At 45.0% G+C, this 25,962-nt stretch overlaps 1 protein-coding gene across 1 annotated transcript in view; it reads left to right on the top strand.

The window, feature by feature from the left end:
• Window positions 1-25,962, top strand: part of LOC126356125 (spondin-1) — a 192,035-nt gene that overhangs the window by 81,780 nt on the left and 84,293 nt on the right. The window contains exon 2 of the mRNA XM_050006833.1: window positions 902-1,105. Coding sequence (XP_049862790.1) covers window positions 910-1,105 — 196 coding nt within the window. The 5' untranslated portion in view covers window positions 902-909. The remainder of the gene's footprint in view (window positions 1-901; window positions 1,106-25,962) is intronic.

The raw sequence follows: 25,962 nt of genomic DNA, 5'->3' as shown, positions 1-25,962 counted from the left end.
ATTTTTTCGGATGAATTCGGGTTTTGTTTATAGCATCATGAAGGCCGCATCCGTGTTTCGCGACATCTCGGTGAACGCACATTGGAAGCGTGTATTCGTAATCGCCATACTGGCTATCACCCGGCGTGATGGTGTGGGGTGCCACTGGCTACACATCTCGGTCACCTCATGTACGCATTGACGACAGTGGACGTTACATTTCAAATGTGTTACGACCCGTGGCTCTGCCTTTCATTCGATCCCTGCGATACCCTACATTTCAGGAGGATAATGCACGACCGTATGTTGCAGATCCTGTACGAGCCTTTCTGGATACAGAAAATGTTCGACTGCTGCCCTTTCCAGCACATTCTCCAGATTTCTTACCAATTGAAAACGCCTGGTCAATGGTGGCCGAGCAACTGGCTCGTCACAATACGCCAGTCACTAGTCTTGATGAACTGTGGTATCGCGTTGAAGCTGCATGGGCAGCTGTACCTGTACACGGCATCCAAGCTCTGTTTGACTCAATGCCCAGGCGTATCAACGCCGTTATTACGGCCAGATGTGGTTGTTCTGAGTACTGATTTCTCAGGACCTATGCACGCAAATTAAGTGAAAATGTAATCACATGTCAGTTCTAGTATAATATGTTTGTCCTATGAATACCAGTTTGTCATTTGCATTTCTTCTTGGTGCAGCAATTTTAATGGCCAGGAGTGTAAATTCCACAAGAGCAATGTTTTCGGGAACCTTGCTGGTTATGTGTCAATAGATGTTGTACAATTCTGCGACGTATCGATGTCACAGTGTATTGACCCTCTGTGTAATGCGTCGCACCTTCAACTGTCGTGACTTCGGTTAACTTTCTTTGGTTGTCCAGTGTGAATCGACCTCAAGAGCCGGCCGCCCTCTGTTGCAGAGAGAACGATGGCGCTGAGGCGGTGGTCGTGGCCGCTGCCGCTGCTGGTGCTGGCGCTGCTGTGCGGCTCGTCACGGGGCTTCCGGTGCACGCGCGAGCCCCGGCCGGAGCACTCGGCCGTCCTCAAGAGCCCCGGCGACAACGGCTTCCGCATCACCGTCACCGGCGAGCCCGAGATGTACGTCCCTGGCTCCGTCTACACGTGTGAGTACCTCCTCTCTTCGCCACGTGTCCGCAGCTCGTGGTCTCCTTCTCGCTTCCCGAGCACGGGGTCTCGGGTTCGATTCCCGGCGGGGTCAGGGATTTTCACCTTCCTCGAGATGACTGGGTGATTGCGTTGTCCTCATCATTTCATCATCTTTCACGGAAGTGCCGAGATTGGACTGAGCGTAGGTTGGAAATTTGTACGGACGCTGATAACCACGCAGTTGAGCGCCCCACAAACCAAACATCGTCATCACTACGTTACACTAAAAGCCGGGAGGGGACCATCGCGATGCTTGCGGTGGGTCCAACTAATAGAGAAGAACTACCATCTTGTAAGGTAGGACAATAGGGGGTGTAGCTGAAAGGTGAAAAGTACAATGCGCAACACAGTTCAAGGGTAACTTTTTCGGAATCCCGTAACTGCCGCCCGTAGAAGCCTGAAAATTGGCTTAAAGGTGCCTACAACCTTCCTCTGTGATGTGTAACAGTTTGGCGCCCTGCGACGTCACCGCCGCACTCGGCGACGCATCAGTCTCTCGACACATGAGAAAAAAAGGACGGAGGTAAGAAGTTTATGTGGCGTGTAAAGTCGGTTATTGACGTCACATTGGCACCAAATTTCAACCACAATCCTATCCAAAGTCACCGTGGGCGTGCAAAACGATGGCAAAGTCGTCACAGTCCCCATTACCCACATTTCACCCTTTCTTTTGACGCCTCTGTGAGGGAGGTCAGAACCGCGACACCCAGTGTTGAAATCATGCAGTTTTCTTATGGGTGGCCGAGCCGTTTCTGAATTGACACGAAGAGGCCTCAGGCGATAATATAAAGAGCGTCGATGAAACCATCCCTTACCCATGGGCATTGATTCCCACACACTTCCTGGTCGAAAACGACAGTTCGCGCCTCGCGGAATTAGCCGAGCGGTCTAGGGCGCTTGAGTCATGGACTGTGCGGCTGATCCCGGTGGAGGTTCGAGTCCTCCCTCCGGTATGGGTGTGTGTGATTGTCCTTAGGATGATTTAGGTTAAGTAGTGTGTAAGCTTAGGGACTGGTGACCTTAGCAGTTAGGTCCCATAAGATTTCGCACACATTGGAACATTTTTTTTTACAGTTCGCAGTGCGCTGGGCGACAGGACACTGTTAACAGTTGACACCGCCAGACAATTCAGCACTTCAATAAGGACACCGTGGGCTAGCAAACTTTTGGGTGTAGCGTGTGAGGTAACGGGCGAGTTGTGGCGCACTGAAAATATTGTAAGTTCAGAGTTGGCGTGGCCGTGCGGGTGCCTCTTGGCGGACCGCGGCTCGTCGGCGGCCGAATGGTGCCGAGCATCGGCGGAGCAAGAAGGTGCTCCAGGCGTGGTCCAGGCCTGCCGTGTCGCTCGGAATTACATGCTGACGCTGTGAGGATGACTGGGCATTGTGTCGATGAAGGAGATTTGTATGCCGGGAGTGCCGAAGGTGGCGGACTTTGTTAAATCATAATGGCGGACATTTCACAGTTCATATAGAAATTGACAGTAGCCAGAGGAATCATTATACCTTAAAAAGAAACATGTACATTACCACTATTTGCACGACGATTCCGATGGTGTAATCAGATTATCAGTATCTTTATTAGTTTACAGTTTAGTATCTGACTGTAAATTATACAAGTAACGCCCAGCAACGAATTTCCGAAATCTAAACGGTTCACCCGATGTCATCGATCGGCATGTGTTTGGAAAGCTGTTAGTGTAAACCTAAATTGGTATGAACTACAGGCATGTAACTTGAATAGTACATGAGTTATTGGAGATCAAACTGGCCGATTACTATTGATCGCGTCAGGCCGTAAGTACTCCACAGTTACACGAAAAAACGGTAGCAGCATGCTTATCAAAATATTTATTCGTCTGTGTATTTGTTTGTCTCCGATATATACTATTCATGAAGAAATTGGTTAAATATTTACTGTGTTTTAGAAAGCACAGAGACATTACGCTACTGCCCTACCTTGTGTTTCTATTCCTTTGATATATTTTTGCTTGATTTGTTTATCTATTCACAGGGTGTTTCAAAAATGACCGGTATATTTGAAACGGCAATACAAACTAAACGAGCAGCGATAGAAATACACTGTTTTTTGCAATATGCTTGGGACAACAGTACATTTTCAGGCAGACAAACTTTCGAAATTACAGTAGTTACAATTGTCAACAACAGATGGCGCTGCGGTCTGGGAAACTCTATAGTACGATATTTTCCACATATCCACCATGCGTAGCAATAATATGGCGTAGTCTCTGAATGAAATTACCCGAAACCTTTGACAACGTGTCTGGCGGAATGGCTTCACATGCAGATGACATGCACTGATTCAGCTGTTCAATTGTTTCTGGATTCTGGCGGTACACCTGGTCTTTCAAATGTCCCCACAGAAAGAAGTCACAGGGGTTCATGTCTGGCGAATAGGGAGGCCAATCCACGCCGCCTCTTATATGTTTCAGATAGCCCAAAGCAATCACACGATCATCGAAATATTCATTCAGGAAATTAAAGACGTCGGGCGTGCGATGTGGCCGGGCACCATCTTGCATAAACCACGAGGTGTTCGCAGTGTCGTCTAAGGCAGTTTGTACCGCCACAAATTCACGAAGAATGTCCAGATAGCGTGATGCAGTAATCGTTTCGGATCTGAAAAATAGACCAATGATTCCTTTGGAAGAAATGGCGGCCCTGACCAGTACTTTTTGGGGATGCAGGGACGACGGGACTGCAACATGGAGCTTTTCGGTTCCCCATATGCGCCAGTTCTGTTTATTGACGAAGCCGTCCAGGTAAAAATAAGCTTCGTCAGTAAACCAAATGCTGCCCACATGCATATCGCCGTCATCAATCCTGTGCACTATATCGTTAGCGAATGTCTCTCGTGCAGCAATGGTAGCGGCGCTGAGGGGTTGCCGCGTTTGAATTTTGTATGGATAGAGGTGTAAACTCTGGCGCATGAGACGATGCGTGGACGTTGGCGTCATTTGGACCGCAGCTGCAACACGGCGAACGGAAACCCGAGGCCGCTGTTGGATCACCTGCTGCACTAGCTGCGCGTTGCCCACTGTGGTTGCTGTACGCGGTCGCCCTGCCTTTACAGCACGTTCATCCGTCACGTTCCCAGTCCGTTGAAATTTTTCAAACAGATCCTATATTGTATCGCTTTTCGGTCCTTTGGTTACATTAAACCTCCGTTGAAAACTTCGTCTTGTTGCAACAACACTGTGTTCTAAGCGGTGGAATTCCAACACCAGAAAAATCCTCTGTTCTAAGGAATAAACCATGTTGTCCACAGCACACTTACACGTTGTGAACAGCACACGCTTACAGCAGAAAGACGACGTACAGAATGACGTACCCACAGACTGCGTTGTCTTCTATATCTTTCACATCACTTGCAGCGCCATCTGTTGTTGAAAATTGTAACTACTGTAATTTCGAAAGTTTGTCCGCCTGAAAATGTACTGTTGTCCCAAGCAAATTGCAACAAACGGTGTATTTCTATCGCTGCTCGTTTAGTTTTTATTGCCGTTTCAAATATACCGGTCATTTTTGAAACACCCTGTAATAATGTGTGTTATAGCGTGTTTATGGTCCGACCATAGGAATATTTATTTAATTTCGAGTTATTTGAATGTAAATCCAGTATTTCGTATGTGTTTCAATATGTTTGTGAGTGTACATTGGCTTGAAGAAATGGAGGGAGTGCCCTAGCCAATCACAGCGCTCATTAATGGTGAGACTGCATGGAAGTGTCGAAGGAGTGCTGGACAGGACAAGCTGTGCTGGACGGGAAGCAGCGACGGTCAGTCACAGGAACTACGCTGGAGAGCAGCGGTTTGCGCGTGGTGGCGGGAGATAGAAATATTTCGTAGTGCCGACTTGTGCACTTGTGAGATTTCCGTGGCTTATGCAGTGAAGACGTAGTATGCGTTTAGAAGTGAATATCTCGCGAGCTATGTTGTTCATAACTAATTACGTGAAGTAGGAATCTATTGTTTCCCTGTTATCTAACTTATATTTTATTTAATTGCTGGACCATCGACACCAATAAGTGTTTTGCAATAACAAACGGCATTCTTAAAGGTACTTCTGCTATAGTACTCGTCATTTTAAGTCGTTAAAAATAGTACCTGCATGTTTTATTTAGTTGCAATCTTTTATTTATAAATTTCTATGTCACATTCAAAATTCGCAATTGCCGAGTGATAGGAACCTTCGACTATTCGATTCATGTGTATGTTTATATTGTATACAGTAGACTCAGCAGTATTTGGCTTGTAATGCGCAACTTCCAGACAAAACTTTCAGTATTTCAACTCTGAGTCATAGGGTATGTAGTTGAGGGCCACTCATCACATTTTCTATTTGAAAGCCCGCAAGCGCGAACATAATTTTTGCCCTGGTGTGCAAGGTGGAATCACTAGGGACTGTTCAAAACTTTTCTATGAAATTTGAACGTTATCAGAAGAAAGAGAGGATTATTATGATTTTTCAGGCCCTCTGTTTTGCACCCTGCTGCTCCCTAATCATGGGGGGACGGGGACCTTTAGGAATGAATGAATAAAATGGGAATGGGTTTCTCCAAGAGTTACAATTCTCGACATCCTCACTGCCACGTGCACACCTTTGTTGGGCACTTTAGAAATGCCCCTGTACAGGGACAACCATTCACTGATTCCTAAGTGCCGGTTGATAGGCATCCCTTTCGACACCCGTTAGATTTCGCACGCGCCTGTCAGACGCTAGTTCATATTTGTACTGGCACTCAGCTGAGGTGTGTCGAAATGGTTGCCTGTCACACCGGCGCCTAGGAATCAGAGAATGACCGTCTCTGAAAACGGACATTTTTAACGTGCCCAAGAGAGATGCGTAGGTGGGACTGAAAATGTTGCGAATTGGGGGGAGGGGGCAGGGGTTATGCACACCAGAGCAAAAATTACTTTCGCTCTACACTCCAAAACGTGTGTGATCACGTTCAATGCGACTGGAGGCCCACGGTGTCCTCACTGAAGGACTGAGTCGTCTGGAGGTGTCAGCAGTGTTGTGAAACGATGTGAAGAACGTCGACATGTCGCTCAGCGCACTAGGAAGAGTCGTTTTCGACCGAGAAATGTGTGTAATCAACGCCCCAAAGAAAGAAGTGGTTTCGGTGATGCCCTTCATGCCACTCTCTGAGGCCTTTTAGTGTCAATTCTGAACGGCAGTGTGTCATGTGTCTGATATGTTTTGGTCGGCCACGCATAAGAAAACGGCCTGATTTCAACGCTGGGTATCATTGTGAAAATCGTTGTGAAATTTTGTACTAGTGTGACATCACTAACCCATTTACACCTCACATGAACTTCTGAACTCTGGCCCTTTTTTTGGCGTTTGGCGACAAATTGCTGTTTGAAGAAGCGCAGTGCGTCACGCTTTCACAACAACGGAGAGGTAGGTTGTAGGCAGCTTTCAACCAAATTTCAGGCTTCTGAGTCACAGTGAGATACCGGGATTTCTAAAATTGACTCTTTCATTGTGTTGCACAGTGTACCTGCACACCTCTATCTAATGTGGAATTGGCCACTTGATGTCACAAGAGATGGATCCGCCGATATAAAAGGAGGCAGGGAGTATTGTATTGTGAATAGAGAAGCACTAACAGCACAGTGGGTCAGTTAGGAGAGCTTAGTGACTTCGAAAGTGGGTTATAGTGATTGGATGTCACCTGAGTAACACATCCATCAGGGACACAACCCTTCTCAAGCTGCCCAAGACGACTGTTGATGATGTGATTGTGAAGCGGAAACGCGAAGGAAGAACCACAGCTAAATCAGGAGCAGGCAGGATGGACAAGGACCGTCGAGAATTGTGGAGGATGGTTGTAAAAAAAGTCGGGATGAATGCGAGGAGGCCCCGCGCACCGAGGCTTCCGGGAAAAACTTAATATGTATATAGGTAGTTCATCCATCCTGGGAATCTTTACGGTTTTTGCCTGTTATCAATACCAATGCTGGCAAGATATCGGTCTAGGGAATTTCAAACATGTCGAGAACCACACAAAAAAAAATTTCGTGTGATATAATTACATACTAAGCATTTTCGAACTTTTTCCTTTCCTTGTACTGTGGAAGTTTGCTTCTTGCAAAATTTTATGATTCTAGGTCAATGGGCAATACCCCATAGGTTTTCATGAGTGAGTTTGCAAATATCAGAATATGTGGCATATATTTTTAACTTAAACTTTAAACACCGCCATGGAACTTAAATTTCAAATATCGCCAAGGGACAATAGACCTTAGAACGTGATGTAAATTGCAACTTGATAATATCTATCCGTTCCTGAGAAAAAGGTGTCTCAACAGACGGGCGGAGAGACAGAGAGTCGGATAACAAATGAGGAAAAAAAATTATAGTGTGCTATACCTCCTTCCTTGTCGTGTGAAACCTTGCTTCTTGGCACATTTCATGTGTCTATGCCAACGGGAAGTAACCTGTAAGTTTTGATGTGTGAGTTTGCGAGTGTCAAAATACGTAACATAAATGGCCATTTCTTTTGACTGCATTGACTTAGAAGATAAAATGTTTTACATCGCTAGGGAGCCATAGACCATAGTATGGAACATTAATTTTAACCTGACATGTCTACCCATTCCTGACAAAATGGGTATTAACAGTGGGACGAGCAGACAGTCTGACAACAAATGAGCAAAAATATTTTTTTCATGTGACTTGATTACAAATCAAAATTTTGCCATTTTCTCCTTCACTTGTACTGTGAAACTTTACTTCTTGCCAAATTCCATGATTCTAGGACAACAGGAAGTGCTCTGTATTTTTTGATTGTGAGTTTGCGAGTGTTTAAATATGTGAAATAAATGGCCGTATCTTTTAATTGCATTCACGTGGACATTTCAATTTTTTTTCTCTGCCAAGGGACCGCAAAGCTTAGTATGTGGCGCAAATTTCAACTCGATACTTACACCAGCTCCCGATATCATAGGTTTTTAACAGTCGGACAGACAGACAGAAACAAAATTAACTCTACAAGGGTTCCGTTTTTACCGCCTGATGTACGGAACCCTAAAAATCGCATGAAATCGACGGAAGGAATAGCTCGTGAGTTCCAAATTGCTACCAGCAGTCCAGCTAGCACAATCACTGAGCGTCGACAATTGAAGATAGTTAGTTGCAATTGAACAGCTGTCATGTCCTGACATAAATGGGAAAGGGAGAAAAGAGGTTACTGGCCAGTCTGCGCTCCCGAGCTGTACAGAGCAGAAGGCAGAAGGACAATCCACAGTCAAGACATTTGATTGTTTACTTCTATCTCAGCCAACACTGGTACAGGCGTTTACTAGAAATGCAGGTGGTGAGACTTGGTAGGGAACTCGTTGTGGAGACTCTTGGACAAACAGGGTTTTGAAATAGTTGTTTATTCCAGGCGGGACTAACTAATACACTGGAGGCTAGTTCTAGGGTTATAAAAAGCATGAATAACACTGTTAAAACAGAAGCCAGGGCAGAAGTCCCAGGAGTGGATGCTAACCAAAGCAGAATCTTAAGGCAACAACTTGGTTGCAAAATAAACATACTGAATGTGACACTGTTCACTGAGGCACTCGAAGTGAGAGAGCAGACTTATGCGGAACTGGACCGAGGCTGGAGTCGACGGACTCGCCCATATCGTCTGACTGAGAACTCTACCAAAATGCGGAATCTAGGGGTTTTAAAGAGTCGCGTGGGGGCACTATTTTTCCACTTAAAGCCACACAGCCAATCCCGCAGGTCTCTTGCAGGCGCCTGCCAATCACGGTTTAGTTAGGTCCCCTATACTGCTCCTAAGGCGAGGATGTTAATGCAGTTGCACTGAGCAAGCCCGTATTTGGTATCAACATTGTTCAGCTGAAAGCTAAACGTACTGTATCTGGCTGAGCCAGATGCAGCTGCCTGCCCTGTTTCAGAGGATGATGCTCAGCCTTCAAGGTCCGGGCAGTCGCAGAGGGTGGGCTTATTGGTAGTTGGGAGCTCCAATGTTAGGCGCGTAATGGGGCCCCATAGGGATATGGCGGCTAAGGAGGGGAAGAAATCCAGTGTGCACTCCGTGTGCAGTCATTCCTGATGTGGAAAGGGTCCTTCTGGATTCCATGAAGAGCACAGGGTGCAACCAGCTGCAGGTGGTGGAAAATGTCGGCACTAATGGCGTGTGTCGCTTTGGATCTGAGGAAACTCTCTCTGGATTCCAGCGGCTATCTGATTTGGTGAAGGCTGCCGGTCTTGCTTACGAGATGAAGGCAGAGCTCACCATCTGCAGCATCGTTGACAGAACCGACTGTGGACCTTTGGTGCAGAGCCTGGTGGAGGGTCTGAATCAGAGGCTCAGACGGTTTTAGGACCGTGTTGGCTGCAGATTCCTTGACTTGCGCCATAGGATGGTGGGGTTTCGGGTTCTGCTGAATAGGTCAGGAGCTCACTACACTCAGCTGGCGGCTTCACGGGTAGCGGAGGCTGTGTGGCGTGGACTGGGCGGTTTTTTAGGTTAGAAGGCTTCGGGAAAGTACCGGATGGGCTGCAATCTCAAAGGGTGCATGGCAAATACAGGACGTGCTTGGATCAAGAAACAGTCGGAATTGTAGTTGTAAATTGTTGTAGTTGTGCTGGGAAAGTCCCTGAGCTTCAAGCGCTAATAGAAAGCACAGAAGCTGGAATCGTTATAAAAGCTGGCTAAAGCCTGAAATAAGTTCTACAGAAATTTTTACGAAGTCTCAGACGGTGTTCAGAAAAGATAGATTAGGCAGAATTGGTGGTGGAGTGTTTGTGTCTGTCAGTAGTGGTTTATCTTGTAGTGAAGTGCGAATTGGTATGGGTGGAGGGACAATAGAGATTAGAACGTGACTTAACACCCGAACTAAGGTAATGACTGGCTCCTTCTACCGACCCCCAGACTCCGGTGATATAGTTGCTGAACAGTTCAGAGAAAATTTGAGTCTCGTAACAAATAAATACCCCACACATACAGTTATAGTTGGTGGGGACTTCAATCTTCCCTCGATATGTTGGCAAAAATGCTTGTTCAAAACCGGTGGTAGGCAGAAAACATCTTCCGAGAATGTCCTAAATGCTTTCTCCGAAAATTATTTCGAGCAGTTAGTCTACGAACCCACGCTAATTATAAATGGTTGCGAAAACACACTTGATCTCTTAGCCACAAACAATCCAGAGCTAATAGAGAGCATCATGACTGATTAGTGATCACAAGGTCGTTGTAGCTAGGCTCAATGCCGTTTCTTCCAAATCTACCAGAAACAAACGCAAAATAATTTTATTTAAAAAAGCGGATAAAGTGTCACTAGAAGCCTTCCTAAGAGACAATCTCCATTCCTTCCGAACTGACTATGCAAATGTAGACGAGATGTGGCTCAAATTCAAAGATATAGTAGCAACAGCAATTGAGAGATTCATACCTCATAAACTGATAAGAGATGGAACTGATCCCCATGGTACACAAAACAGGTCCGAACGCTGTTGCAGAGGCAACGGAAAAAGCATGCGAAGTTCAGAAGAACGCGAAATCCCGAAGATTGGCTAAAGTTTACAGACGCGCAAAATTTGTCACGGACTTCAATGCGAGATGCCTTTAATAGCTTCCACAACGAAACATTGTCTCGAAATTTGGTAGAAAATCCGAAGAAATTCTGGTCGTATGTAAAGTACACAAGCGGCAAGACGCAGTCAATACCTTCGCTGCGCAGTGCCGATGGTACTGTTATCGACGACTGCGCCGCTAAAGCGGAGTTATTGAACGCAGTTTTCATAAATTCCTTCACCAGGGAAGACGAATGGAATATTCCAGAATTTGAAACACGAACAGCTGCTAGCATGAGTTTCTTAGAAGTAGATACCTTAGGGGTTGCGAAGCAACTCAAATCGCTTGATACAGGCAAGTCTTCAGGTCCAGATAGAATACCGATTAGGTTCTTTTCAGATTACGCTGATACAACAACTCCCTACTTAGCAATCATATACAACCGCTCGCTCACCGATAGATCTGTACCTACAGATTAGAAAATTGCGCAGGTGGCACCAGTGTTTAAGAAGGGTAGTAGGAGTAATCCATCGAGCTACAGACCTATATCATTGACGTCGGTTTGCAGTAGGGTTTTGAAGCATATACAGTATTCAAACATTATGTATCACCTCGAAGGGAACGATCTATTGATACGTAATCAGCATCGTTCCTGTGCAACGCAGCTAGCTCTTTATTCGCACGAAGTAATGGCCGCTATCGACAGGTGATCTCAAGTTGATTCCGTATTTCTAGATTTCCGGAAAGCTTTTGACACCGTTCCTCACAAGCGATTTCTAATCAAGCTGCGGGCCTATGGGGTATCGTCTTAGTTGTGCGACTGGATTCGTGATTTCCTGTCAGGAAGGTCGCAGTTCGTAGTAATAGACGGCAAATCATCGAGTAAAACTGAAGTGATATCAGGTGTTCCCCAGGAAAGCGTCCTGGGACCTCTGCTGTTCCTGATCTATATAAATGACCTGGGTGACAATCTGAGCAGTTCTCTTAGGTTGTTCGCAGATGATGCTGTAATTTACTGTCTAGTAAGGTCATCCGAAGACCAGTATCAGTTGCAAACCGATTTAGAAAAGATTGCTGTATGGTGTGCCAGGTGGCAGTTGACGCTAAATAACGAAAAGTGTGAGGTGATCCACAGGAGTTCCAAAAGAAATCCGTTGGAATTCGATTACTCGATAAATAGTACAATTCTCAAGGCTGTCGATTTAACTAAGTACCTGGGTGTTAAAATTACGAACAACTTCAGTTGGAAAGACCACATAGATAATATAGTGGGCAAGGCGAGCCAAAGGTTGCGTTTCATTGGCAGAACACTTAGAAGATGCAACAAGTCCACTAAAGAGACAGCTTACACTGAACTTGTTCGTCCTCTGTTATAATATTGCTGCGCGGTTGGGGATCCTTACCAGGTGGGATTGACAGAGGACATCGAAAGGGTGCAAAAAAGGGCAGCTCGTTTTGTATTATCATTTAATAGGGGAGAGAGTGTGGCAGATATGATACACGAGTTGGGATGGAAGTCATTAAAGCAAAGACGTTTTCCGTCGCGGCAAGATCTATTTACGAAATTTCAGTCACCAACTTTCTCTTCCGAATGCGAAAATATTTTGTTGAGCCCAACCAACATAGGTAGGAATGATCATCCAAATAAAATAAGAGATATCAGAGCTCGAACAGAAAGGTTTAGATGTTCGTTTTTCCCGCACGCTGTTCGGGAGGGGAATGGTAGAGAGATAATATTATTGTGGTTCGATGAACCCTCTGCCAAGCACTTAAATGTGAATTGCAGAGTAATCATGTAGATGGAGATGTAGATGTAACTGCTCTGCCAAATAAGGCTTGCAACATTATTGTTATACGTCATTTAGCCCCGCCCCTCGGGCTCCCCTGAGTAGGGACTGCTAGGTCAACAGTTTTTTTTGGCTTTTTCGCTCTCTTTCTATCCCTTGTGAGCCTACTGATTTTTCTGTTCTCAGGGCTGGTATCAATCTGGCTTTATACGCTAATACGTTCTTGTTGGTTTCAAAGTTCTACAATGGCAACCTACCACAGCGTCTATACGACATATGAAGTTACATGTTAATTCCATGAAGAGTAACTAGCGCCCTGGGACCGCGTCTGGGGGCGTCTTCATTTTTGCAAGGCTCTCCCCTTACTGTTTACTTCACGTAACGATATCTCTCCGTTTCGTCTGCCCTCAGCATCGTCTCTGCCTCCGCACCCTGGAGCGCCTGTTCTTCTTTCTCACAGCTTCAAGATAACCCTACAGTAGCAAGGAATAATCAGTATATTACAGAGCTCCGTCCCACACGGATTCATTCATCGTATCAGTCAACGCAGGACCAGCACACGTTTGAGAAGACGGGGGGGGGGGGGGGGAGTGGGGGGGGGGTGACGCTCTGTGTCCAGTGTTGTGTGTCGCTCCACATGGATACGACGCCCTCTGCTGCGTCAGGGGCAGCCGCAAGATCGGTTGTCATGCTGGCAGCTAATGGTGGTGCGTGTTGACTGATGGGTGTCTTCTATGCATTTTATTTTAATTTCCTCGGTCCTTTCTTGATTTTCATAAAATTTATCGTCGCCAAACCATTGCAGAAATTAACTGAGTCCCATCTTGACGACTCACTGTGGGGGACTATGTGTTACAAGTGCTCGATTGGTGTAAGCTGGCTGCCTAGGTGAATCATCGCACACTTTGTTTGCAAAACTACCTGTGAGTTAGATGGAATCGTACAACATAATGTTTATTCTGTGTTTCTTTGATAGGAACGTGGTACACCAGTCTGCCTATGAAATTCATATATGGATAAATCGGGAGTTAAAGGTACATGAGGACGGCCTGGTAGAACTCCAGTTAGATTTCCTTTTACATTATCTGTTCAAGAAAATCAACAAATATGTGTGTGAAATGTTATGGGACTTAACTGCTAAGGTCACCAGTCCCTAAGCTTACACACTACTTAACCTAAATTATCCTAAGGACAAACACACACACGCATGCCCAAGGGAGGACTCGAACCTCCGCCGGTACCAGCCGCACAGTCCATGACTGCAGCGCCCTAGATCGCTCTGCTAATCCCGCGCGACAAAATCAACAGAGACGATTATTGTGGAAGACTGGTCACAGACAACGACGGAAGGAGGAAATTTCGACATACTGACAGTTCTGTAGGTAGTGTAATTGTGTTGCATGATGAATAAAGAATTATATTTGTGAGAGTATTCAACGCACTGTTCTAATTCCAGAAAGACACAGCTGCGAGATACTTCGAACAGTTGGAAATAATGGCTCTGAGCCCTATGGGACTCAACTGCTGTGGTCATCAGTCCCCTTGAACTTAGAACTACTTAAACGTAACTAACCTAAGGACATCACACACATCCATGCCCGAGGCAGGATTCGAACCTGCGACCGTAGCAGTCGCACGGTTCCGGACTGCGCGCCTAGAACCGCGAGACCACCGCGGCTGGCAGTTGGAAATAGCATTCTCGTATATATGAAGATGGTATCTGTTCTTTCGGACATGCCCGTAAGAACAGATAACATCTTCATATATATATATATATATATATATATATATATATATATATATATATATATAAGGATCACCGGGCATTTGACCATCTTCTACTGTACGGTTGCACAAACAAGTGCTCGAACTCTTACGGGAATCGGCGGTAGCACCGCGAGTAATGAAAATAATCGGCAGGGGCACTATGAATATAGTGCGGGACAATAAATTGCGAATGTGGGTCTCACGGGAGGCATGCCAGAGATAAGTCCCTGCAGTCGCATTGTCCTCTGTGCGCTCTGTGGCCCAAATAGATCTACCCTATGTAACAAAAAAACTGAGTGAACGAATCAACGAACAACCTGAACGAGTGCCATCAGACGTCCGCCATGAACAAATTCAACGAACAACGTAGAACAAAATGACATGAAAAAAAAGATGAATAGAGCGTCTGCCTGTAAGCAGGAGATCACGGGTTCGAGTCCCGGTCGGGGGCACACATTTTCAACTGTCCACGTTGACTTATATCAACAACTGTATGCAGCTAGGGATAGTCGTTTCATTGTAATAGTATTCTCGGTTGACAAGTAAAAATAGCGCGATTCATTCAGGTATAAAGTAAACAACAGCATCAGAGACGCTCGTATTTATCAGAAAAAACTCATCCCCTCGGTCCTATATATGGCTTCCATTCCATACACTGTACAGCCGCAGACTTCGGAGCTCTGTAATTCGCCTGATCACGTACGTGAAAACTGCACGAAAAGGAAATAAGTACAATGCAAGGCGTACTGCGACAGTATACACTTGCGCTAACCGCCCCAGAAATATCCCAAATAGGCAGCAGACCGACAGAGAGAAGATATTGCAAGAAAATCTGGATCCACCATCGTCACAGGCCAGTCCTGCGAAGCGCTGTAACGACGGAAAGCTCGTCCGTACGCCTAGATTAGACAACAAAGTAAATGTACTGCGGCGAACAAATGAGCAAGCCGAATGTCACGCACTGTCCAAATCCTTCAACATTGTTAAAAGACGAAGAAGCAACGCGGAAGTGGCCGAAATAACAATCCCAGACAAAAACACCAGTTGGCAGCCTACAACCTCTACACAGTCAATAGCAAGCAGCAGACGACACCGACAGCGAATATTTGAGTAAGGCTCCATTTATGAAGGCTAGAAACAACCTTGCAGACGTGATACTTAACAGGATGTTACGATTGCACAGGGCGTGAATGTTGCAGGCCATTCAAAACGGCACTTTCTCCGTCTCATAGAGCACCCGGTTTTATGACAGTGCGTATCACTCTGATGTCTACAATCAGAGTTTTCCAAGTGAGCAGAACATTAAAGAACGAACGAATTACGGATTAAAAACACGTTTATTGTAAACCGTGATTTTCGACCAAGCCAACAAAATAATATGAAACTTCGAACCGACATCCAATTCATCGTTGAAAGAGAAATTTAAATTAAAGCCGCCAGCGGTATCATAATGCAATTTGAAAAGTGAATATTCTTAATTGTTACAAAAGGCCGCGTTATTACTTCCACATTGGACAATCAAATATATGTGTTAAACAGGATTCTCATCTTATTTGTGGAGAAAGAACTAAGTATTGCAACAGACTTGACACCGAGATCGTCATGAGAGTTCAGTTTTCATCCATATAGCCCAATATTAACTTTGACTGTGGAAAGAGATAACCAGTAGCACTTAGCTCATTAAAATTTCATTTTAAATGTCCTGTTCTATTATGTTATTTGAAGTTTTGCTGAGCAAATACGTGGTACGTGGATGTACACTAATGGCCATTAAAACTGCTACACCACGAAGATGACGCTACAAACGCGAAATTTAACCGACGGGAAGAAGATGCTGTGATATGCAAATGATTAGCTTTTCAGAGCATTCACACAAGATTGACACCAGTGGCGACACCTACAACGTGATAACATGAGGAAAGTTTCCAACCGATTTCTCGTACACAAACAGCAGTTGACCGTCGTTGCCTGGTGGAACGTTGTTGTGACACCTCGTGTGAGGAGGAGAAATCCGTACCACCACGTTTCCGACTTTGCTAAAGGTCAGATTGTAGCCTATCGCGATTGCGGTTTATCGTATCGCGACATTGGTCGAGATCAGCAGAATACGAAAGCGGTGGGTTCAGAAGGGTAATACGAAACGCCGTGCTGGATCCCAGCGGCCTCGTATCACTAGCAGTCGAGATGACAGGCATCTCATCCGCATGGCTGTAACAGATCGTGCAGCCTCGTCTCGATCCCTGAGTCAACAGATGGAGGCGTTTGCAAGACAACAAACATCTGCACGAACAGTTCGACGACGTTTGCAGCAGCATGGACTATCATCCCGGAGACCATGGCTGCGGTTACCCTTGACGCTGCATCACAGACAGGAGCGCCTGCGATGGTGTACTCAACGACGAACCTGGGCGCACGAATGGCAAAAGTCATTTTTTCGGACGAATCCGGGTTCTGTTTACAGCATCATGATGGTCGCATCCGTGTTTGGCGACATCGCGGTGAACGCACATTGAAGGCGTGTATTCGTCATCGCCATACTGGCGTATCACCCGGCGTGATGGTATGGGGTGCTATTGGTTACGCGTCTCAATCACCCCTTGTTCGCATTGACGGCACTTTGAACAGTGGACTTTACATTTCAGATGTGTTACGACCCGTGGCTCTACCCTTCATTCGATAGCTGCGAAACCCTACATTTCAGCAGGATAATGCACGACCGCATGTTGCAGGTCCTTTACGGACCTTTCTGGATACAGAAAATGTTCGAGTGCTGCCCTTTCCAGCACATTCTCCAGATCTCTCACCAACTGAAACCGTCTGGTCAATGGTGGCCGAGCAACTGGCTGGTCACAATACGCCAATCACTACTCTTCATGAACTGTGGTATCGTGTAGAAGCTGCATGGGCAGTTGTACCTGTACACGCCATCCAAGCTCTGTTTGACGCAATGCTCAGGCGTATCAAGGCCGTTATTACGGCCAGAGATGGTTGTTCTGGGTACTGATTTCTCAGAATCTATGCACCCAATTTGCGTGAAAATGTAATCACATGTCAGTTCTAGCATAATATATTTTATTGCAATGAATACCCGTTTACCATCTGCATTTCTTCTTGGTGTAGCATTTTTAATGGCCAGTAGTGTAGTTGGCCGAGGTGCCCCGTACTATTAGGGCAAATCAGCAAGAGGGCCAGCGACCGGCTAATTGGAGCGCTCAGAGCAACTGCAGAAACGTCCGCATGCCGGGCCGCCTCTGCGATTGCTATTACAGTGTGTGTGTGTGTGTGTGTGTGTGTGTGTGTGTGTGTGTGTGTGACTGTGTGGCGTCGCTGCCCACTGGAACGGCAGCCAGCGGTGACTACTGTCAACATCCTGAGCTCTTATCTGTCGCAAGGCCTCTCGCGCTCTAACAGTGTAAGTGCCCCGTGAGCTCAACGTGGGTTCACACCGTTAAATGTCATCCATGCAACCTGAGTCCACAGCGGATTGGCATATGCAGCGGTTGCACCAAAATATGGAAACACTGCAACAGGTGCATGCTTGAACATAAATGCAGATGTTAGCTAAGACAGCATGTTGCTCTGTTGTATTTGAACACGGACAGCCCCTGTGCAATGTCCTCAATACGTTGCATCTGTCATTCGTTGTCAGAACAGTTTTCTGTGTAGTTGTGAGTACATTATGTCGGAGCTAAGTTAATTCGAACGTGGGTAATTTGTGCTCGTATGCTAGGAGTTTCATTAGCCTAGGTAGCCGAAGTGTTTGGTGCCTTAAGAGGCGGTGGCTGAATTTAAACCGCATACAAGGTAATCGGGAAAACATCCTCCGATAGGTCACAACGCGAATGAAAAGTGAGTTGAGTGATCGTGACAGACGGTCACTGAAGAGGATTGTGACGAAAATTATGAGGACGACAGGTGCGAAAGCCAGCGCCGAACTGAATGTCGCATTCGCGAACTCTGTCAGCGAGCTGGAATTCCACAACCACTCGTCAGTGCCGAAGGCATAAAACCCAAATTATGGAGCAATCGAAGGAAGTCATTTGAGTATTGTTGCAGACTGTTTTAAATTTCTGGTCGAGTTTACGTTCCAAGACTGAAATATGTCGGGGGGGTCTGGTGATGATTTGGGGAGCCATATCGTGGTATTCCAGCGGCTCCATCGTTACTCCGTAAGGTCCCATTACTGGAAAGGATTGTGTGATCATTTTGGCTGATCAGGTCGATCCCATGGTGCGATGTTTGTCCCCAAATGTTGATGCTGCGTTCCAAGACGACAGGGCGACTGTTCACACACTTCGCATAGTCCAGGACTGGTTGCGTGAGCATGAGCATGATATGTTGCCCCTCCTCTGGCTGCCGGGCGCAATCTTCATTCCTCTCGCGGTCACAAAAATTGTTCCCATTGCTCCAGTGTCCTCGAAGGTCCGGAAAAGGATAGGACCCATTCCTGCCGGTTAAAGCAGGTAGACGTGTCTATCGCAGCTGGAGACGGTGCTTCAGCTCATCGGGAGTGTGGCCAGCCCTCGGAACCGTAATCGTTTACCCCGCAAGATTTTTCTGCCCAGAAAACAGCACTCATTCCGACCTATTCCTCGGGCTGAACTTCTACTATACACCAAACAAGCAAAGCTTTCTAGGATATGTATCTTCAGTAGAAGCTCTAAAACTCTTTTGCTTTTATCGTGAATATGGTTAAATGTGACATGGGATTTCATTTTGTACTCGTCAAGTGCAGATAGATCTTAAAAACTGCGTAAAACGGCTGGATATGAACCAACACAATAGCAATGAAACACAGAAATTGGCTGAAATTTCTTCTAGGAAATACTAGACATAATAAAAGGAGTGTGCCAATTTAGATTGGAGAGTGCGTGGATTACCGCTAAGATTTTTGACATCTAGTGGTAGGTCAACGAACGGGTTGCATGAGAATAATATACACCTTCCTGTCTAGTATTAACTGAATGAAAGTTGTTAATACTTGAGAATAAGCCCATGTTGTTAAAAACGAGCATCATTAAAGAAAATCCAAGATGAGAATATCAGTTCGTTTAGCGTTTTCCAGGGTGCACCACGAGGAAGCGAACTGATCCACACCCCAAAAATCACTATCGGAAAAAAAATCACAACATTAAGAAATAACCCATGTAGAGTAATGAAATTTCGGGAATATATTTGTCTAGGTAACATATTTAAGTGATTAACGTTGTAAGCGCGAGATAAGCCATTAAAAATGTGAACTGCTGGTACATTAATAACAGATGTTACCGTCAGAATGTTGAATGAAAACGTGCAACCTTGCATACATTTTGTCATATAGCTGCTTGACGTCAGTTTCTAGGATGGAATTCCATGCCTGTTGCATTTTGTCAGTCAGTGCAGGGAAGGCTAATGCTCACAGTGGGTGGCGCTGAAGTTGTTGTCCGACGGTGTCCCAAATGTGCTCGCTTGGAGACAGATGTGGTGATCGAGCAGGCGAAGGCGGCATGTCGACACTCGGTAGAGCATGTCGGGCTACAACGGTGGTATGTGGGCGGGCGTTATCCTTTTGGAAAACAGTCCCTGGGACCGTGACCATGAATGGCAGCACAACAGATCGAATCACCAGACTGTGGTACAAGTTTGCAGTGAGGTGCGACGGATAACCACGAGAGTGCTCTGGGTGTCATACGAAATCGCACCCCTGACCACAACTCCAGGTGTAGGCTCGTTGTGTGTAGACCACAGACAGGATGGCCGCAGGTGCTCAGCTGGCCTTCTAACCAACACACGGCCGTCACTGTCACTGATGCAGAAGCAGCTTTCGTCAGAAAACACAACAGACCTCCACTTGCCAGCCAATGAGCTCTCGCTTAACATCAGTGAAGTCGCAAACGGCGGTGGTATGGAGTTAGTAGAATACACGCTATGGGGCGTCTGCTCGCAGCTGTCCTTGAAGTGACCGATTTGTAACGGTTCGTTGTGTCGCTTTGCTACCGACTGATGCCCGAATTGCTGCTGCATACATAGCCATACGAACACGACGGTCTTCCCTCTCGGAACCCCGTCTTTTTGCGACCATACCTCCCCGTAGCCACCATTGCCAGCAGTCGTGTAGGGCCTACTGTGGCTAGATTCCCGCCAAGTCTTTCTGCAACATCGCGGAGAAACATCCAGCTTCTACACGACCTCGTTCGTCAGGTGTTGATAATGGCGTCTTCGTTGTCTTAAAGACATTCTTCACTAACTTCAACTCACTTCGTCCAATTAACTAACGCTCAAGGCCGTTACGTAGTGCATTTAAAGCAAACCTGATTCCCATGCGATGGTGCGAAATTTGAATAGACGTTATCTTCCATATGTAGAAACATGTCTACCAACTTTCGTTTCTCTCGCTTAGCTCCTTCTTGGTGTTTGGACTTTTTTCGATCAGTGTATTTACATATTTAATTTTTTTGTCTTTTTAAATATGTTTACAAAGTTTCTTCATTTATACCCTAGTGAGTGTGTGTGTGTACATCTAAAGGAAATTTTCCCAGCTTTGAAATTTGCCACTTGTTGTGCCTCGAATTTCAAGTATATGCAGCTCCTTTCCTTGTTCTAGGTTTTTTAGGAATTTATTATTTTTAGAGTCGAGCTGAATTTGCTTCCTCACCTCAAGAAATCTGTAAATGTCTGGATTGCAGGAGTACAACCGACTATTATATTTGCTGTGGAAACTTTCACAAGCATTGGTGGTTCGCTGTCACTTACAGTTTAGTTCTGCCCACACAGTCGGAGAAAACTCTGACATGTCTTTTATGTAAGTTTCCACTACTTAATCACAAAAGTTTACTATTTGTTATAAGTAGGCGTTGATATGAAATCGTCAACTAAACAATCACCAAGCATATCATGATCCAACATCGGCAAGTAGAAATGTAGAAAAGAAACCTTCCAATTTCATTTTCGGGTAATAGTCATGTGTAAGTCCCAATGTTTGTATTTTTCACCATCAGCTCTCAGTTAAATGAAATTTGCTTCCTTGAATTCTGTTACTACTCCGGACTTCACTTGCAGCTTCCATTGTGCTGTCTTCAAAGTATGAATACATCGTTGATGGTGAAAATTTCAGACCTAGATCATTACATTTACCGACATCTGTTTGAAAGACATACTGATCTACGAAGATTTCTTGTCGTTCAATAAAGAAAAAAACTACTGGAAAATAAGGTCATTACCTAGCCAGAGCATTATAAACAACTGGCAAATAACTTTGTACAAACCTTAAAATGTTCCATCAAAATAAATTGTGTCAGAGTGAGTAAGTATTTTAAGGTTTTGAGATACACAAAATGTTACATTTTTCTCTGCATTATCTTCTAGCAAGAAATATGTCCCGTCTGTAGTTTCCACATTTAGCGTGTTATAACACCATGAACTTCTTCATGACACTCGTCGGTAATTTCGGCACAATTTTCCGCCTAGCTTTGTAGCAGTAGCGCTAGAACCCTGCAAATTGCAGACGCTCTGGGCAGCTGTCCCATGGAAGAAGTTTCACATCAGAGAATAAATTGGTAACGCCGTCCACCGCCATTATTATTCGGCCGTTGGCTAATTTTTATTATGAAACAAATATTTATAACTATCGACAAGTAAACGACCCAACGCACGAAGCTTTGATGAAAATGTGTGCCTGTCGTGATTTCCGAAATCCCTTATACCTGCAAGTGGGTAAGGTACTGTTTAGCGCCTGTACGCTTCGATTTCCAGACACAGTTTTCAAGGACGAGGAACAAGCCTGAAAGTTCAAGTCAAACATCAGTAAATAAAGGTGTAAATATCGTTACTCGATAGTACAATGAGTTGGAATATACCAGAATATGAAAGTAATGTACGATTAGTCTTCGGATGTGCTTTCGACAATATAGGATACAGGATAATATTTTTCATGCAGACGCGGAAAACATAAATTAAAGCGGCACGTTCTACATTGAATGAATGCAATTTTTTTCGCAGGCAGAAGAAATCTTCAGAGTTTCTAAGGAAAAAACAAATCTCGATAATATATTGTAAAATTTCTCTTTCTTCAGACAATTTGGATGCAATTCGGTTCAAAATGGTTCAAATGGCTCTGAGCACTATGGGACTCAACTGCTGTGGTCATTAGTCCCCAAGAACTTAGAACTACTTAAACGTAACTAACCTAATGACGTCACACACATCCATGCCCGAGGCAGCATTCGAACCTGCGACCGTAGCAGTCGCACAGTTCCGGACTGCGCGCCTAGAACCGCGAGACCACCGCGGCCGGCGATGCAATTCGGGCACAACGGAACATTTCGTAAATATCGCTTCCGAAAATTGTCTGATGTATTACTAAATGTACTTTGTATTGTATTGTATGTTAATCGGGGACCTAGAAACGACGGAGAGGCTCTGTCCCCACCGCAGCCGCAGTGGTCCACAACCCCACGACGACTACCGCAGTCCACTTCACCCCTCCGCCACCCCACACCGAACCACTCTTTCAGCGTTATTGTGCGGTTTGGCCTCTGGTGGACTCCCCCCTGCCCCCCCCCCCCCCCTTTCCCGCCAGGGAACGTCTCACACCAGACGACTGTAACTCCTATGTTTCCGTGGTAGAGTAATGGTGGTGTACACGTATATGGAGAACTTGTTTGCGTAGCAATCGCCGAAATAGTGTAGCTGAGGCGGAATAAGGGGTACCAGCCCGCATTCGCCGAGGCAGATGGGAAACCGCCTAAAAACCACCCACAGACTGGCCGGCTCATCGGACCTGGACACAAGTCCGCCGGGCGGATTCATGCGTTCCTTCCCAAACCGGAAAGCCGTGCGTTAGACTGAACGGCTAACCGGACGGGCGAATGTACTTCAATAGCACCTCCACGAAAATAAACATTTCATTCGTTGTCAGTCAAATATGTACAAGTTTAAGGGCGCTTGACACGACTTTTAACTTGCCGATAGAAATAAGAGTCGCATAATATCTGTTTTAATAACAAAATTAACAAACAGCTAAATATCATTCGAAATTCAATGAAAGTTCGTACAAATACACGTGTCTTTCTCTCACATTACCTTTCAAATGTAATATGTACGAAATAATATGACTAGTGTTGGGAAAAATATAAATAAATAAAAAAGTGCGAAACTTGCACCGATTACGGTGATCGAACGCTAACCATATGACTGCCGCCAGCTCGTGCTCGGGTCCGCAACGCAGTGGTACATCATTGACGCGTAAAACTTATCTTGCGATTTTCTCAAAATCGCCTAAGAAGTACGCCTTAACACTTGCACATTGTGTTGTCCTAATGGGCTATTAAAACGTGTACAAAATTTGAAGTAAATTAATCATCCGAACGTCACGGCCTCCTTTTGTCGATGAGACCCTTGGGACACCAACACAGTGTCGCTCGTCAGCGGCCTCGGTTAAACTTCGACAATTCTGTTTTTGTTACTTGGAGTGCTGCTCTCAAAGTTCGTACTTACAATGTTGCTAGTGTTTGCTAGTTCTGTTAGCTCTCGCCCCACGCACTCAAGCATAACTTCTGTTGTGCAACCAGCTGCATCATTTACTTTTTTTGTGTTTAGAACTACCCTTCGGTGTAGCAGTTAGTCTGATTTCTATTAAATAGCGTTATTCAGACTTTTGATTCCTTGAGTCTCCTGCTGCTAGCACCCTTCGAGTCTCAAGATCCGCGCCTCTCGTTGGTGCCTTGTGACAGTGTCTCGCGCTGATCCTAGCAGTTATCCTGCCTTCATTGGATGTTAAGTCTTTCTGCAGTTGCTCCTAACTGCTCGACAATTGCAGACAGAATTGTAAGCTCTCCATCCCCTCTATCCTGTGTTAAGACACGACAGTCTTCATTGAGCCAAAGAACATAGAACCTAGACAGTAGCTGATTGGAGGCGTGTAATGTGATCCGATAAGCTTTGATTTCGCCTCTTTTCAAACGATGGAAGGCGTCGAGTGGACAGGCGGCCGAGTAATGTGTTCAGGGGAAGGTGGTTTTGCGATGTTTTGGGGTGCTTTCCTTACCACGATCTGCGCCTACGTACTAAGGTTACTGTTAACATGAACCACTGTCTTTATTTCAACATACTCGTTAATAACGTTGTCTTTCATATTCATGATGAGTATTTTGTGGGTGCTCCCATCTCCCAGGATGATAAAAGCTGTCTTCACAGGGACGCATGCATACGTTCCTGGTACGAGCAATCAGCCACGCACAGAAAGTATCTGGGAATAGTTTGAATAATGTAGCAAACAATAACCCTGTAATTCGGTGGCTCCTGTGTCTAACCGCCAGTGAGTATCGTCAGCTGGTTATGGCGTACGCGGAGAAACTTGTGGGCTCTTGGTCACCGAACTGAAGCTGAAAGTACACATCAGTACCGCGAATTCCCTGGGAGCGACTACTTGCTTTGTGCAGTGTGCTTAGTAGGTCTTATGGTGTATCAGACACACAACGTTAGCTATTTACAACTTTGCGAAATTAGCATATGGGCGCAATATCCACAGAACGGCGCCTAGCATGTTCAACTCGGGATTCATTGTGCCACTATGTGACCTGTAGGTCATTCTAAATGATCAAACAGACAAAACATTTCAAAGTCTTTGTATAAAGCGTTTCATGTGTTATTATTATCATTATTAATTTTCTGCGCTTCAAGGTTCAACAGCTGTGCCTGTTCCGTATTTACTTTTCACAACTATCTCCTTCCGGTTCTACCTAAGTCCCTTCTTCCTATGGCTAGAAAAACATGGTGTGGTGTGAGACTCTCTCTAGAGCCATTCTTTGTAGGTGATGCTTTTATAATAATTTATTTTATTCAATCTTTTTATTAATATTATAAATATCTAGTTGATTTCTAATACCCACATGTCTAATATGATCTTCCCTGGTAACACCTCTAACTTTCCAGAGAAATCTCATTTCTGCTGCTTGTAGTTTAGTTTTATCACGTCCTTATGGATTCGTGGCTCACAGACAGCAATGCTGTTGTAGCTACGGTTTCCTTACATATTTTGTTTTGGAACGTGTTTTTTTTAGTGTTCCGCATACTGAATGATATATGTTAATATTGGCTTCTATATCGATGTCTGTATCGTAGCTTATATCGTAACCTAAAAATTTATAGCTGGAGACCAGCTCAAATTGGGTATCTCTTATTATTTCTTGAGCAGATGGGGTATTCCCCATGATGACCCATGATTTTAGTGTTCCTTATTGGATAAGAAATTTATATTCTCTTTTCCCTAATCGATGTATTTTATACACCATTTTTTCAAGCTTATCTTCTCTTCCTTCCAAAATTGTTACATCATCTACCAACATGAGGATGTTACATATTTCGCAGTGAAGCTTCCTGGCAGATTGATAGAGGACTTTCCCGCGAAAGGCAAAGGTCCCGAGTTCGAGCCTCGGCCCGGCACGCAATCTTAATCAGCCGGAAAGTTTCATATCAGCGCACACTCCACTGCATAGTGAAAATCTCATTCTGGATATTTCTTTCGATTAATCTGTATATCCTGTTTTACTTACTGTCTCCAGTTCTTAATCAAATTAATTACATGCATCTTAAAAAGGTTGATGACAGTCTACAGCCCTTTTAATTCCCTTACTGGCTGTCATTTCTTCAGATGTGTTATTACCGACTATCATTATTAATTTTTTAGAATATTTTATAGTCCAGGTTTAGGAGGCTGATTCCTC

This window comes from Schistocerca gregaria, chromosome 3 (genome assembly GCF_023897955.1).
Source record: "Schistocerca gregaria isolate iqSchGreg1 chromosome 3, iqSchGreg1.2, whole genome shotgun sequence".
Lineage (NCBI taxonomy): Eukaryota > Metazoa > Arthropoda > Insecta > Orthoptera > Acrididae > Schistocerca > Schistocerca gregaria.
The sequence above is the reverse complement of the archived record's forward strand: the minus strand, read 5'-3'. Positions and strand labels throughout refer to the sequence as shown.